Below are 16655 nucleotides of genomic sequence, written 5' to 3'. Positions count from 1 at the left end.
ATTTTTCTTCACATTTATTTTGTTTATTAATAGAATTAATTGAGAGGGATGTCAGATTTCACCTTAGAGAAAGTACACTCTCCCATATACCAGTAATCAAAAATAGTGCATTTTTCTACAGTACATCAGTAGTGGTTGGTTAAACAGAGGAACACAGCAAAAAGAGCTATTCTGGAGCTACAGAGGAAATGGTGTGTGCCTGCAGCGTCTCACTTTGGATGCCATAACAGTTGACCCATGAATGCCAGAGTAGCCACTGAGTTAAGCTAAAGTGAAGATTCTCTCTAGTATAAAGAAACCCTCACATTACCTGCTGGCTGCAGTGGAGCTTGTAGAATAGTTGTAGTGCTGAGAGACTGGTGTGTGTTGTGACCAAAGCCTAAATGTAAACCTCACTGCATTCGTTCATACTAGCTATTTTTCAGATAATAAAACATAAAAACTGAATTCTTAAAGCTTAACTGAAGAACTCTAGAAAGGCACAAGTGACATGCAGTCTTTAAAACTGGCATGAAAATGAACTTACAGCAGTGTGTTACATTTATTTAGCATTTTTTCCTGTTCAAAAATATATTTGTTTGTCTTTATATATTTATTTCTATCAGAAGTGGCTGGCTTCATTCCTTTTTACGACTGGTGACACTGTGCTAAAACAGCAGCAACATAAATATTTCCTTACAACAACCCAATCAAGAGCTTAATTTCCCACAACGCATTGTTGCGGTGTTCATGTCCAAAAAGCGAATGGACATCCTGGACTCCATTTCAATGCCTTTTAAAATCTGTGGGCAGAAAACAAAATGTTTTTCTTACATTGAAAATATATTTATCCATCTAAATCTAATATATAGATATATCTGCATATATAAGGTAAGTGCAAACCTGTTCAAAATGCTCAAATGTGATTCCTTCATAGAAATCATCCGGGGCCTGGAATGAGACCAGTGACTGTGTTACTTCGCTGCACATGTGCAAATTTCTTGTAACATTTCAGCTTTGGTGAGTTCTCTTACCATGTGGGGCACATTTGTGCTTGCCACCTCCAGCATGGCAGCATCTGCTATCGACCTGGCAACCTCGGTCTCAATGGCTCCGCTTTGAGACAGCAGCTCCTCTACCACCTTGGATGTGAACAGAATATTAAAAGTCGACTCCACACGATGATTTCCAAATACAGTGAGAGGTAAGAAATTCAGCTGTTATATTTTAAGAATGGTATTCGCAGCCAATCAGCTTGCTTCGATTAAGTGCCCAAAAATCCACTTGGATTTATATTAACAGTCTTTGTGATAAAACATTATCTGTAAATCTTGCTTTAACCCAACTTAACATCTGGGTTAATTCTTGCAAGTATGAACAGTCTTTTGAGCTATTAAACTCTAACTTGTTCTGCAGTTGGTTTGCAGTTAATCGCGTATGTGTCACAGCAGGTGCCTACCATGTTATTTTCACACGAAAATTAACGGTGAAGATGGCTGAAGAGTACTGTATGTTATATGTCTTTATGTGCTTTGGCTGATAATGCTGTTTGAGGGCCATGTGGGTGTGTACAGACTGGTTCAGTCAGTCTTTCAGTGCAAGGCATTTTAAATCTTTTGCAACATTAGCTGATGAGTCGTCTTAAATATAATTTCAAGGAGATTTCTGTTTTTAAACCTGAGATGTACATTTAGTCATCAACATTTCCACAGTCCAGCCTTTTAATACAAAATACTTAAAGTACATACACGTTATGTGCAGGTGGCATTGTTTTATAATGCTGCCTAGTGTTTAAAACAAGGGCCAGTTGGGTTTCAGTAGAGTATATGACCTAGTCTGGTTATCTTAATCCCTGAAGAAAAAAAAAAATGTCAACACAAATAATTAAAAAAAAAGTTCCTCAAGGGCACTTACGTACTATATCAGGACTGCTGAGGAAAAATGCATTTGTAAGTTCTGGTGAAAGCCAGCCCTTCAGATTTTCTTACACGCAAGGAGCTACATCATAGCCATAGTAAGCACTAGTTAAATTAATAAACCATTAAGAAATGTGCTTCACTTACAATCTCCCTTGATTACTTCATCCTTTATAATAGGAAAATAGATAACGCTGTCCCACAATTCAAAGTGACACAATAGTCGACTGTTCACAAAATCAGTCAACATAACTGACAGGACAGATAATGTAATTGTTGATTAAATAGAGTATTATTCTTTACCCGTCTTATTTTGAACCCACAGGTGAACTTTGAACATTACAGCACTGTAATAAAAAGGTTTGTGTAACATTGTTTTCGCCTGTGATGAATGTCATTTTTTAAAATGCTCTATAAATAATTTGAGCTATATTAAAGTAATTAAAGTGACTTTAATATTTACAATAATTAAGTTTGTTATGTCCTCCGTTTAAATGTTCCTGTGTTGGAATTTTTACTTAAGGCTTCTTATCAGCAGCTATTGTGTATGCTAGTGTGTGCATGGTTAATTTCTCTTACCGTCCTGTACTCATCCAGAGTAATAATGCCATCATTGTCTGTGTCGTGCATGTTGAACAGGACTATAAAACACACAAACAAAGGAAAAATGGTTTATCAGATTTTCATCAAGTCACAGGATTTCACAGAGAAAGTTGAGGAAGAAGCAATTAGACGTATGCTTAAGAAGATACTGGAATAACAGTACTATAACTATTTACTGTAGCCCCATAACAAATTTACTAGTAACAGCCATAAACTACTCTCTGCTAATAACCAGACATTTTGACTATTTAGCTGATCTGAGATTTAATGTCGCATTGTCTCCGTTTTACAAATGTATCAGTGTGACAGTAGGAAGGCTATGCTAACTTAAAAGTTGCCCAAAGTTTAAATAAATAAAACATGGGAAGTAAATATTCAGAAACAACAGGTGACAACACAGAAAGCATTCCTTTCTTTTTATGTCAAGTAACTGACTGTTGGAGAGCAAACTGTTTTTCCTTCTTCTTGTTATTCTAAATGTCATTTATTCTTAAAAGGAGTTCCAAGAGTACACAAGAGGTCACATTAATCACTTGCACGCCTCCATAGTTTAAGGTTGTCAGAGACTGAAACTTATATTACCTTTCTATTCATCCCTCCCTTCCTGCTCGTCATGGTTGTGTTAACATTAAAAATGTTTGTGGTATGCCATTTCTTCTCTTTAGAATTTAAAGAGGAATAAAACTGCCAAGAATAGTAAAAAAACTTTTCAAATTACATTTGTTCATGTTTTATCAAATTAGACATTTAGCCAGGAGACAAATTAGCTTTAAGGTCAAGTTTTATGGGCATATTTTTGTAAGACTTCAAAGAAGTCTTACACAATATACACTGTAAACATTCATTCATCAGGTATGATGAAACACAGAAAGAATATGCCAGGACCACACCAAATTAGGGCAGTTAAAAGAAATTAATAATTGCCTGTATGAACCATGAGTCACATCTGCTATTGTAGCTTCAGGTTTTGACCCATGGATCGAACAAGAAGGCCAACTACCTGGATCCTATCATGCATCTGTCATTTTGAGCTCTTCTGGTATCATACTGTGTCATGCTTCCTTGCCCCCGTGCAAAACTAAGAACCAAGCACTAGAATCCGGTACTGCTAAAGATAATTTTGCAGGTTGAGGAATGACTCAATTCATTTACAGACACACTTGTGCTCACAAATTACTCAGCTAATCCACAATTTGCTGTCACTTGCAAATGTTAAATATTCCTTATCATCTAACATTGTGTTATATGCATTTGTCCCACTATACAACAAGTAGCTTAAAAAGAAAGTGAGTCCAAAATAAAGAGAAATCACAAATGTAGACTGTAGTGCCTACTGGAACACTCTGACTAATTATTATCTATTCCTATAGAGATAAGATACTATATTTATCCCAAATTTATTTCAACACACACACACACACACACACACACACACACACACACACACACACACACACACACACACACACACACACACACACACACACACACACACACTAATTTGAGTGGTTACAGGGGCATAACTACATGCGTAGACTCATTATTCAAATCTGACAACAACTGCTTAGAAGGATTCAAAAACAACCCCCCCCCCCCAAAAAAAAAAACAAAAACAAAAAAAAACTGGTTTTAAAAAGCCTTCTTTCCCTTTAAACTGTACTTCAACCATGTTTTGGGTCCAAGGCTCTCCCACAGATTTCACGTCAGCATTTATTTGAATCTCATGTGTCTCACTCTTCTATAATAGGACGAATCATACCTTTATACTTGTGACATTTGACATTGTGTGGCTGTCCTGGGCAACATTCCCAGTCTGGTCATAAATACCTTTGTGGCTCTCAATATAGTACTGGACAAGCAGTGAAGAATTCAGTTGTCATTTATGTGTAAGCATCACCACACAGTCTTATCCAGAAGCACGGCACACTTTTTAAAAAAATTTAAACTTGAGATACACACAAAGAGAAGTGAAGACAGCAGTGGGGGGGAAAAAACAAAAAAACAAAACCACCTCGATACTTACAGCGAAGCTTTTGTTTTCTTACAGTCACCTTCTCTTCTTCTGTCGCTGTTGAATTCACAGGGCGGAAGTGGGACATGACCATGAGGAACTGCTCAAAGCCAATCTCGTCAAGGGAGCCAACATCATTCTGATGCTGGTTCCTGTATCACAATCAAAACAAACCAATGTATAGGCTTGTTTTAACCAATGCAATTTCTGCATTTTCCTGCCTTTTCTGGTTAAAAAAAAGAATAACTATAAATAATGATAATCCTAAACTATTCATTTTGATACAATGGATGAAAATATCTCCATATTGTGGGAAAATAAAACATTTTTTTTCCTTATTCAGTTTGTCACAAGAGTTGTTTGCTTGTGAGCAGAAGCCACATGCATTCACAGACAGCTTGTTTATTATGCAGTTCATTGTGGTTTGTTCTGCTGCTTTCCACCCTCCAAAGCATGACACAGTGATTAAAAATGCCAACAACTGTCTTGTAATAGCAACAAAACCCTCATTTTCAAAGCTGCTGCTTCATGTGAACAGGTGGATAATGTGTGTTCACAAAGTGTATGGATGTTCTTTTAGCTGAAGACTGAACCCAACAATAACAGTTACTTCCACATATTAGGTTCTCTTCAGCCTATTGTTTTCATCAGCCAAAACACACAGAAGTCGACAGTAAACAACTGATTCTGATTAAAGAGTTCAGTCATCTTGACATTAACCATACAGGTAACAGAGAGAATATGGTGTCATTTGATTGTACTCACCTTTTATCAAAGAATGCAGTAATAATTTGCTTTCTGATTGGGTTGTTGTTCAGGGCCGGTATGCGCTCCAGGTCATCTCGGCTGCAGTGGGACAGGATAAGGTTTAATTCAGTTTTATTCATGTGGTACCAAATCGCAACCTGTCAACTCAAGGCACCTGTTGTTCACTATACTCCAGTCTACTACACAGTCAGATTGGGGTTTTTTTTTTTGGACAAATTTAAATAACATTAGAGGGTGGTAATGAGTGTGAATAGTGCTATCTGTCCAACCTTCCAGAACAAACATTTGTTCCCCCTTTCTTTTTCAAAATAAGGAACCAAAACCCGGCCACTGTGATCATGTGGCATGTCTATATATGAAGTGGTGTGTTTGCACAGTAAGTGTTTGCTCTGTATTACTAATGCATCATTATCTGCATGTTATATTTGCCTAATGTCTCTCTTTTGGTGTGTGTCTGTATTACCATTACATTACTTGTTTTTGTCTGTGCTGGAAAAGCCAGAAATCCTCACAGTTCCTCAGCCTGACCATACAGTATTTCATCTTTTAGCAGCAACTGCAACGTCTCCATTGTGAGTCTGAACTGCCACTCTGCAACTGCCATACTACTATATCAGCCAAAGAAAGCCCAGGTGTTTCCATTAAAACCACTTGCGAGCTGACCCCCATGTAACAAGACACGTTACCTTATTTTTTCATGATTTCCACTCAGCTGCTGGAATCTCTGGTAAAGATTTTTGATCTGCTCCTGTGAAACTGTAAAGAAGCACACATCAACAATGTGAATGTATTTGTGAAGATTTTTACAGTAATGCTTATAATTATACATTCACTTAACTTTGTTTGTTTTTAATCAAATTGTATGGGTGCTGCTTTGCTATCAGTCTAATGGCAGTGCAAACAAACTGAACACCTTTATGCAATTTCACATGGTTACTTAAATCAGCACTCATTTTTTTAGGTCTACAAACACATACCAGAAGCCTTAAGCATGATTTTCTAGTTCTACCTGGTGCCTTATCAAACTAGTTTGGAATTTCTAATCATTGTGGACAACACCCCTGTTTATTGTGACCTTTCCCCCGTTTCCCAAGAGCATGTAAATTAATGCTTTTCTACAAACCAGTTTGTTAGTCATTGTTGGTGGTGCAACAAACACTCAACTTCATGGACCAATTAGCCAAAGCCAAAGGGGGGGGGGGGGGGCAACAACAACAACAGAAGAATCTGTAGTATTGTGCTCAACAAAAAGCACACACACTTGTGGGTGCAATGAAACATATCAATTCATCAAACTGCGCAGAACTCAAGTCCAGAAAGCTCTCCAGCTGAGCCCAGAGAGAGACGCACCTTGAAGAAATGAAGGCAATAAAATAGTTCAAAGTCTCAAACATACAAAAGCCATAAAGTTGATTCAAATCTAATCCCCGTTTATCAGACTGGCATGCCGCTACTTGGAGACTCGCCTTTTAAAAAGAAGACGAAAAAACAAAACTCTACTTACTAGTGTTTTAACTTGTTTATTTCACTCTTCCACATACAGACGGTAAAGTGTTGAGTGCCTCAATGCGCCAACAATGTATACAATCGCACTGAACAGTAGACCTGATTTTAAACTTGCGTCTGTTAGTCATAACTATCGCTATTAGATCGTTTTAAAGATCCTCTTTTGCATATTAAGTACGTAAATATTACACCTGTCACACCATGTGTCACATGTCGAGCCCATTTACACAAAGTTATGGGACCTTCTCATTTCTTTGACAGCTACTCCGTGTAAGCAATCAACCTCTCTTCTTCCCGTTGAGATTAGGTTTTTAATTTAAAAATAGCTAGGCGTTTGAAAAACATTGGAACAAAATGCGGTTATTGCTCTTTCCGCCTTAAACCGAAATTGACCTACTTTTGCTAAGTACCATTTAGACCTCTTTAAGATAAGCGGTTTTAATATCAGCCAGCACACTAGAAAAACAGGTCGGCACGGCTATCAACTAATTGTTAATCACTAGTCTCCCTTCGTTTCCTCGACGACGCGTATCACAGCTACCAGCCTTTCCACGATGCAAGTGAAGCACTTAACTCAAACAGCACGGTGCACGGCATCAAACGAGAATCTTCCTACTTACATCCACTTTTGTCAGTCAGATCGTCGTAGTTGTGCTCGGGGCGCGTCTGCGAAGCTCCCATTCTTGCTGCTTCACCGCTCCGTCAGAGCGCATACTTTGTTTGAACTTTTCTGTAGTGTTGCAATATTAACCCGCTTCCCTCTGCAAGACACTAGAAGTGTAGTTTGCTTCTGGCGTCCTGGGAACGTCTGGCGTCCTCAAGGTCCTAAATCCACACAGTGTGCGGATAAACCACCTGCTGCTTCATGTTTCTCATTAGCGCAGATGTAGTTAGTGATGTGTCGTGAACTAGAAAACAATGAATACACTAAGCGAGAGAAATGAGTCAGAAAGTAAGTATTACAACCTGGAACGCTTTATTCTTTTTGTCTCCTCAAAACTCAGTCATTTCGGCTTCAAGTAGTTGGTGTCCTTATTGGTTCCACTTATTTTTGTTTTTTTCATTAAAGACTGATGAGCCATGGCATCCTACTTATTTCACTTGTAAATATACAGGAAAAAAAATACTAGAAATGTGAAAGTTAGACCTTCATAAGTGAGTGTCACCATTAAAATACGGAGAAATAAAAGCAAAAGTCAATTTACAAAGTTAGTCGTCTGGGTGTCAATGTACTGGGGATTTAGGGTAAATGGTTTTAAGACTGGTGCTGGATGCGTGGAGTTGTGGGTAAAAGAGCATTCCTTGGTTTTAGACAATGGGGATTTGCAGCACGTGGACACTCATTCTGATATTTACTTGTCCGCTTAATTGTTTACTTTAAATCTAGTGGTTTCTAAAGTTAAATTATTCTGGTTTTGATTAATTTTCCAACTTGGCTCTCTGAAGGTATTTGGGTTGTGAAAAATACATCCCTGCTAAATGAGTATCATACATCATTGTCTGACAATTTGAACCTTGATTTTACAACAAATACACGGGTATTAGGACAGATGTATCAAAGCAAAAACTCTCTGTTCCACACGGCTAGAGGGGTCTACTATGAAGTAATTTCAATGGCTTAGCAAGCTACTTCCACATAAAGTATTCTGTGTCATGAAAGTGGTCGTCTTAACTGGCTAAATCACCATGGTAACTTGTAGTGTTCTCGTAACCTGGTCAGGAGCTGGTTATGTTCTGGTTTTTAGTTTGAAAATCATCTGGAAGCGCCAGGTTTTCACACATTGCTAAAGTGACTGAATAAAGGTTCTTTGCATTGTCACAGGAAGGTGAATGTATTAATTTGGTGATACTGAAAATGTATAATTTCTTTTATACTTTTATACTTTTTTTATACCTATTCAGTCAAATTGATTTCACTTTGATCTGGTGAGTAAACAGTATTGCATTTTACTGTTATATTTTTCAAATTTCCTTATAGATTTTAATCACCTTTTATAATCATCATCATATAATGGCTCTGAATGGAAAGGGTAGCACTCATATGGGTCATTTTATATGCAAGAAGAGTTGCATGTCATGTGAAACTCCCCTCTTTTATGTGAGCACACAGAGTTTGAAGCAGAAAGCTTAATAGAGAACGCTGACAACTACCGTCATGGTACCGATCATCTCCAACTGGGTTTTTAGGGTCTGTTACGCCAGCTAAGGCAACAAAAGCCTGGCTTTCTTGAATTTCCTTCATAGTATACCCCTCTGGTTTTGACAACAAAGCACCAGCTAAGTTAATTGTGACCTGTAAGCGGTTAGCCTGGGTTGGCAGAGTGCTAGACAGCGCTGCTTGCTACATAGACATGGCTTGTTGGTTGTTTTGGTCTGTGGTAGGAGCTTCTTCTTGGTTCCCAGCACTGGGTGTCAGTCTGTGATAGAACTCCCGGACTGTACACAAGGTTTCATCCATGTCCTCTGGGTATCGTGTCTGCAGTTCTTCATTGGCAACATAGTAGGTGTCAGCAAACTCGGAGAAGTAGCGACCCACCTCTGGGTGGCCAATCTCCAGGGGGGCTGAGTGAGGCTCCAGGTTCTCTGGAGAACAAAGGAAAAACATACTTCAGGTGGGACTGAGTATATGTGACATGTCCATAAGTATTTGAACAAGGACTTATGTTTTTGTAATTTTACCTCTGTAAACCACAGCTGTCAGTATTCAATAAATACTAGTGACACATTTTTACTGGCAGCCATACATGTTTGACAACTGATGTGGTATGCTTTGGATCATGAGCTGTTCTTTTCCCCTCTCCATGCTTTTCCCTTCCCATCATTCTGGTATAAATTCATCTTGGTTTCATCTGTCCAAAGAACGTCATCAACATTGTATCCATTTTTTCCCAGAACTTTGCAGCCTGCTCTAGAGGTTCTCTGGCACGGTGTAATCTGTCCTTTTAGCCCAACGATAGCCTCTACATCCTTATCGGCCTCTTCAGAGTGCCAGTGAACAGCTAACAAATGCAAGTTTAACACTTAAAATGAGCCCCAAATCCTTTATCTGCTGAATTTCTTATGCAATATTGGGGGAACTGACCTTGTCTGGCCATGAAACTGAATGTTAGTAAATGGAGTAATTACTTTTGAGCCTCTGAAAATGGGCATCTATGTACAAAAAAAATGGGTATTTAAAATAATGCAATACTTGTTAAACCTTATAAATTGAAGCTGAAAGGGTGACACGAATCACATCTGATTGATTGATTTTAAAATCCACTGTGGCGCTGCACAGAGGACAATTACAAAATAATATGTCAAAATTGTGTAATGAAAAATTAAGTTCATCAAGATAATTTCAAATTAAATTTATTTTCACATCACAGCTTAAAGTCCTGTTCATTTCTGGAAAGTGGAATAAGCACCAGAGCAGTACAGAGAGACTGGCTAATGCTGCATTCTTAAACAAGTCTAAAGTTGGAAATTCAGCGTTCCCAGTCTGATTGTTTTTGTGGAATGCCCCTTTAACCTGGAATTCCCACTCAAAGTCAGAGCAGACCCACATACCCCAAGTTAGTAAAACTACAAACTTTCAATCTGTACTGCCACTGTTGTGTGTTTTTTACTCTGTAAATAAGCCATACGTAGAGCACTGATCAGACTCTGTCCATTAATGTGTATTACAAGTGCCAACAAAACCAAACAAACAGCTATATGCCACCTTGAAGGTGAAGGAATTTACCAAGTATATACATTATTTACACATTTTTGTTTTCAATCACACAACCTGTATACAGGGGATGTTAATAGTTACCATCACCACACTATTGTATATGATTCATACCTTGTGCTGCATAGCGGCAAGTCCCATCCTGCACGAGTACATTGTAGAAAGGCTGATTAGCCCCATTGGACAGCTGATGGACCCTCATGGTGGAGATCCACTCTGGACTCATTGTACATTTAGGGTCCCATCCATAGATCACACAGTTATACCCAGAGCTGATAAAACAGGTGGAAAAGAGCCAAAATGCTCAGGTGATCAAATATACAGGGTATGATCAGAGAGAAAGATCAGAAAGGATTTTAGGTTTTGTCATGTATGATGCATGGCGAATGACATTACAGTGTGACCTACCGCTTGTGTTTCATAATAAGGCCGACTGAATACTGGACTTCCAGGTGTTCTGGAGCACTACGCCTCTTCACCTCGGGTGTCACAGGGTGTTTCTTGTGCTGGATGTGCTCCAGCGTATGTTGCACCAAGTAACCCACCGCTCCGTGCTGGGAGGGATCCAGTGCCTGAATATGCTGCAGGATGTCAAGCACCTGGGAAAAGGATAAAAGTCAATCCACAATGTGTTTATGTCAGATATATGACCTCTGAGAATAGCTGTCCTATGCAGCTGCACATTATGTTACATATTAAACTATTGTGCAAGAGCAGTACAATGTTAATTGTTTTTTTTATAATATTTAACACTTAATTTAGGTAGAGAATGAGGAAAACAATTCCAGTATAGTAACACTACAAAAACTACTTTCAGTAGTCTAAAAATCAAGACTTATTTTTAACACATAGTTGGCTATTCTGACCTTTTCTGGCCAGATTCCCAGGTGGAAGTAGAGGCGTGCCTGCAGCAGCAAATACTGCACATTATCTGGGTTGATTGTGAGGTAGAGGTCCAGAGAGTCTCGGAGTAGCTGGTAGGATTTTTCATTGCCCTCACTGACAAGGGGGGAAAAAAAGAAAAAAAAAATAGAAATAAAATAGTAAAGAGAAGATGCTATTAATTTATTCATCTGACAGACATCAAATCCATTTTAATCATTTATTTTGCTTTGAGACTGTTTAATGCCATAATTATTTTGTCAGATCATAAAACAAAAAGATAAGCAGGAATTTAGAGCAACATTCTTGATTAGCCTCTTTGTTTTATCATCCACTGATCCGCCCTCCATTTATCTCTAAGCGATTGTAGCGATTGTAGAGTCAGGTGTTCATTTTCCCTTACCCTCTCTTGCCGATGTTAAGCAGGTTTCCCACCATCCTAAGCAGCACCTCTGTGGTGCTTATGGCACTGTAGTAATCTGCTGTAACCTGGTGGCCGATGAGGTACTCGCACTCCTTTGCTGTCAGCTGCTTGCCTTTTCCAAAGGCATCAATGTAGACAAAGTCATAGATATCCTCAGTCCTGCAGGAAAAAGAAATTCCATTAATGTCATAGAAATACACATTTCACATTAAACACACACTTTGCCACCAGCTTTAGCTTTGTATAATTTTATAAAACATAAATGATAATTAGCTTAGGAGTTTTAAGAATGTTAAAGGAAGTTAAAAAAATTGTTTGTCCTTATCTCTGAGTAAGGTGCAGAAATGTGTTTACACATGTTCCTATGTGTCTGTTAAAACACACTGGCATACATTTAACATACTCCAAACTCCCATTAGGAATGGTTGTTCTAACTACTGTAGCTGGATTTCATACCTCTGCTATGCAGCCATCGCCGTTTATCATTTGTGTCTATTACAGGTAACCTCAGCAAGGGAAATCAATGGCAAATGACTGTCTGTGGTAGCTTAAATCAAATGAAAGATAAAAAAATAAATGAACATCACAAACTGTAAACTCCCACTTCCTAAAGCTGATGCTGATGAATGCTGATGGGTGTTGATTTACTGATTTATGTGTGCATAAACCCTGAAAATGGATGCTTTGATCTTGATTATTTATTCCTCTCCTCCATGCTTTCCCTTCCATAAACTTCATGCATGACAGCTTAAATTTCAGTCAGTAACTGGATCTGAATTTTTTTTTTTTTTAAATGAAAGCTGTACCCTGTCGGTTTCTGGCACCAGCGCAGCAGGAAGTGATTGGGAAAGTTGACGGGTTCCAGCTGAACACCGAGCCTCTGGGCCAATGTCATGTAGAGAACGGAGAGGCTTATGGGAATGCCTGTACGACGTAGTAGCACCTGCACAATTACCAAGAAGATAAGTGAAAATATTCCACAAAGAAGAATAATTTGAAAATTATTCAAAAGCTTGACACCTTGAAGATAAAGGATTTCTGGAAAGTCTACCTGGTGGATATAAGAGTTGAGGGGGTTGTAGTAGTCACACTCATTGCCTTTGTATTGAAGCTGCTCATACAGGACAGAGTTAAGGGCACAAATGACCTGTCTCTGGAGCTCAAAGTCCTCTACAACAGAACAGTTACCTGCAATACACACAAGAAATAAAACATCAACCAAACTTTGCATTAAAGTGAAGGTTATGGATTTTGTGCAGCTGTGCCACCTTTGCCAAACATATTTGCTCATATTGACTTTTTTTAGAATGCACTAGAAATGGAAAGCCCAAGCCTTCAGGCTTTAGGCATCAACTGATGATAAATCTTTGGAGAAACATAATAAAGGGGAAAAAAGACAAGAAAAGAACGGAAAAGAAAAGAAAGCAAATGTTCTTTTCAAGTTCTGTGAGACTTAAAAGCTGACCTTGGGCAATACGCAGGCTGGGGTGAGATGGGTTCTTGATCCTCAGCATCTTCTTGACTTTCTCTGTGATTTCATCCAGCTGGGCTGATATGCTGTCAAGTGTAACATCAGCCAGTGGGTTACAATACTGATCAACTAGTACAGCACCTAAGGAGGAAAAAAAAGGAACCACAGGAATTACATAAGGAAAAGGCGGAAAGTTTAAATGCACTGTTATTTCAATATATTGTGCATAACAAATTTATTAGACCACCACCACAGTAGCCTAAACTCGTTTTTTCTAGGTTTCTGTAATGGGTAATTCACCAGTTTGCACAAGCTCGTCAATCGAAATTGTATCTTTTTATGCCAAAATAAAATGATTGAAGTGACTGTTATTTGTTTTGAAAAAAAGGTGGGAGAAAAATAGTAACTCACATTATTTTTTCTCAAGATGCCAAATGACAGGCATTTACTTGCATTCCTGAACAGAAAAATACATTTTAATGGTTGAATGTTGTCATGGATCAATGTCTGACTTCTCAGAACTCAGAAGTTTGCCGGCTGAAATTTGAGTAGAAATTTTTAGTTTTAAAAAAAGGTTTTTGACAGATTTCTAAAATATTTGTGTTTTTTTTGTAGTTGTTGTTGTTTTTATGACTAATAATTTGTTAAGCACAGTATAATGTTATAATTAGTAGCAAAATTAGTAGCTATAAATTATTAACACAGTAATAATAGAGATTTATAAGTCTACATAAATGTATAATAACTTTGTATTATCGGGACAGATGCCTCACCTTCTAGAGCTGACTGCTGCTCTGTGGGCTGCTCCAGGAAATTCTTCAGACTCTTCAGGATGTTTTGCTGTCTCAGGAAGTAAAGGATTTTCTTTGCATAGTACTTCAGGGTCAGGCTTTTCCTAATTTTGAGTCGAGAATGGAGAGATGGTAAATCAAAGGAGAGCGCATGCAACAAAACAAAAGCTATCATAATCACAGAGGTCTTAGAGAGGATTAACATGATCAACACCCAATTTGGCTGAATGTCCAAAGGTGCTCTATCAGACTGAAATCTGGTGACTGTGAAAGCCGTTTGAGTGCTGTGAACTCACAGTCATGTTCAAAGGGATAAAAGTGTGCAAGAAAATATCAGCCACACTAATACACTACAACCACCAGCCTTACCTGCTGATACAAGACAGGATGGATCCCAGTTTCGTGTTGAGATGTTGGGTGTTCAGCATTTTCTGAAACTGCTAACTAACACCAGCCTGTATGGCACTAACAACCATGCTGCATTCAAAATCCCTTAAATTACTGTTCTTCCCCATTGTGATGTTGATGAACTGCATTAGGTCATCATTACAAGCCTAAATACATTGATTTTCTGTAATTGGCTTGTTAGACACTTGTGTTAATGAGCAACTGAACATGTGTACCTAATACAGAGGTCAGTGGGTGTGCCGCTACAGAGCAAGAATTTCAAGTACTGAGATTATAGTATAAACACAATGCTGCTCTCACCTCTTGTCAGAGTTGAGTATGAAGAGCAGCTCATCTTCACAGAAGTGCTCAGGCATTCCAAGTGACTCAATTTCTGCAAAGCTGTCTCCCAGCACCTGACCAACGCAAGGCTGCGTTACAGACCTCAAGATTAGTTTGGAACACTGAAAGCTCAGGTTTTCTTGCATAAATATGTGCGCATGAAAAACCAAACAAAGACCATTATATCTGTGTTTTCCATGCTAAATACTAGACTTGTAACCTGTACAGTTTGCATGTGTTAAGAAATATAAAAAAAATTCAGACGCATCCCACGTAATCTCTCACAAACATGCATTTAAGTTGGTAAGATCAAATGTTGCATCTTAAGTGAAATATGTATAACTGCTACTGATCCATGTGTTGCCAGTCTATCACAAGGTATTGAAGTCACACATAACACTAAAACAGATAATGAAAAAAAACCCAACACTGATAAAAATGATTACTCACAACTTCTGTGAAGAATCTCTTTGAGATCGATTCCACAGTCCTTCGTATTTGTATCCCAACTCTATGGCGTGTTTTGTATTCTCTGAGCCAGTCACAAGACTCATTCTGACGATAAAACCTCTGCAGTCTTGGCCATCTGTTAATAAAGGCAGTGTAATTATTTTATTACAGGAAAACAGATAAAAATTCTGAATTATTTAACTGCCTGGTGCCTCAAGCATTAGATGTTAGTCTCTAGAACTGTTTATCATTTTGCTGAAGAGGTGTCTTTTGCTCTGCTTAAAAAAAAGAGCAAAGCTGTCAGCCAAGGCACTCAGGAGGAGGGCTTACAGTAACTAGCTTTTGCCAAGAGCTTCACTCTTCTGCAGATCAGAGGCTAACATTCAAGGTCATACAAATTCATTGTGAATGAATTCATTTGGTGTAATGGAGAATAAATCGCTACTTGCAAAAGCTGTAAACAATTATAAGCCTCATTGTTGTTGCAGGAGGTAAGCCACCGGCATGGCGTGATGATGAATTTGGTGCATCAGCACAATGTCAACGGCTGACAGCTGCCTGTGAGTTCGCAGTAAACGAACCCACCTCAGAGCAGACATTTGGAGATTAATAGCTCTAAACTACGCATAAATAACAAAAGAGTCAGATTCATTTCTATAGACAGCACAAAAAGTCACCAGAAGCCAGCATAGAGTACCACAAAAAAACAGCACCTGAGTTTATACTGGTGTCCCCAGACCTTCCCCCTTCCATGACAAACGTCGTGTAGCCGCTTGCAGCAACAGGAGACGTTACAAATGTCGACATGTTTGAGGACAGGGAAGCACAGGATGTGTTCGAGCAACTCGGTCGGCAGGTCTGTCAGTTTTTTTGTTTGGGGGTCGGGAATAGTCCCATTTAGACTTGGCTGTCCCTCTCCATCCACAGGCGTCGCCATCTTTACTGTTTACCCCGATTACCTCATTGCCTTTTCGCCGCCCCTTTATGGCGCAGGGGGCCGGGCCGAGGGTGGAGCCACGTTCACTCAAGAGGAAATAAAAAGCGGTGCTGCCTTCATGACCATCGGATATTCTGCATATATTTTATTTATTTATTTATGTTTTATTTTTATTTTTTGCAAAACAAACTACAGGCAAGTCAAAAACATAAAAGGAAACTTTAAAAAAAAAAGTACAAGTCTTGTTTAATAGGCAAGTAGTGTCAGATGTAATTAACAGGTCTCACTTATATATTCTACAGCATTTTACCCTTTGAGAAATTATTTAAGATATTAATAATTATAATAATAACATCCATTGTCCCTCCTCTGCAAAAGTCCAAGCCACCGCCAACCAAGCATCTCGAAACTCTCGAAACTCACCCTTAGTGTATTGACTACACCATTTGGTGTAGTCATTTCTAAGGCAGCCCATG

The 16655-nt window shown here is 38.6% G+C and overlaps 2 protein-coding genes across 4 annotated transcripts; both read right to left on the bottom strand.

Annotated features, from left to right (window-relative positions):
* Position 1: 1 nt before the first annotated feature.
* Positions 2-7692, bottom strand: tesca (tescalcin a). Of its 2 annotated transcripts, none has more exons than XM_086315210.1 (8): positions 7404-7692; positions 5964-6033; positions 5275-5355; positions 4522-4661; positions 2475-2536; positions 1014-1121; positions 883-930; positions 2-782 (listed from the first exon to the last, which is right to left on the bottom strand). In XM_086315210.1, the coding sequence occupies exons 1-8, from the start codon at positions 7462-7464 to the stop codon at positions 690-692; spliced, it is 663 nt and encodes a 220-aa protein (XP_086171336.1). In that variant the 5' UTR covers positions 7465-7692; the 3' UTR covers positions 2-689. The 2 variants fall into 2 exon arrangements, with proteins under 2 accessions (XP_086171336.1, XP_086171337.1); XM_086315211.1 differs by lacking the exon at positions 7404-7692 and adding an exon at positions 7181-7291.
* Positions 7693-7828: 136 nt separating this feature from the next.
* On the bottom strand, positions 7829-16245 carry fbxo21 (F-box protein 21). 2 transcript variants are annotated; one of them, XM_086315207.1, is made up of 12 exons: positions 15956-16245; positions 15243-15378; positions 14772-14881; positions 14046-14167; positions 13267-13413; positions 12853-12989; positions 12608-12744; positions 11781-11960; positions 11362-11494; positions 10904-11094; positions 10610-10767; positions 7829-9366 (listed from the first exon to the last, which is right to left on the bottom strand). In XM_086315207.1, the coding sequence occupies exons 1-12, from the start codon at positions 16177-16179 to the stop codon at positions 9125-9127; spliced, it is 1917 nt and encodes a 638-aa protein (XP_086171333.1). In that variant the 5' UTR covers positions 16180-16245; the 3' UTR covers positions 7829-9124. The 2 variants fall into 2 exon arrangements, with proteins under 2 accessions (XP_086171333.1, XP_086171335.1); XM_086315209.1 differs by having other exon boundaries at positions 14772-14866.
* Positions 16246-16655: the final 410 nt, after the last annotated feature.

The sequence above is a fragment of the Aulonocara sp. 'chitande type north' Nkhata Bay genome, linkage group LG12 (assembly GCF_057382095.1).
Source record: "Aulonocara sp. 'chitande type north' Nkhata Bay isolate Kocher_YH1m ecotype deep benthic linkage group LG12, A_spYH_male_GT1.1, whole genome shotgun sequence".
In the NCBI taxonomy this organism is placed as follows: domain Eukaryota; kingdom Metazoa; phylum Chordata; class Actinopteri; order Cichliformes; family Cichlidae; genus Aulonocara; species Aulonocara sp. 'chitande type north' Nkhata Bay.
Note: the sequence above shows the minus strand (reverse complement) of the source record. Positions and strands in the feature narration are given on the sequence as shown.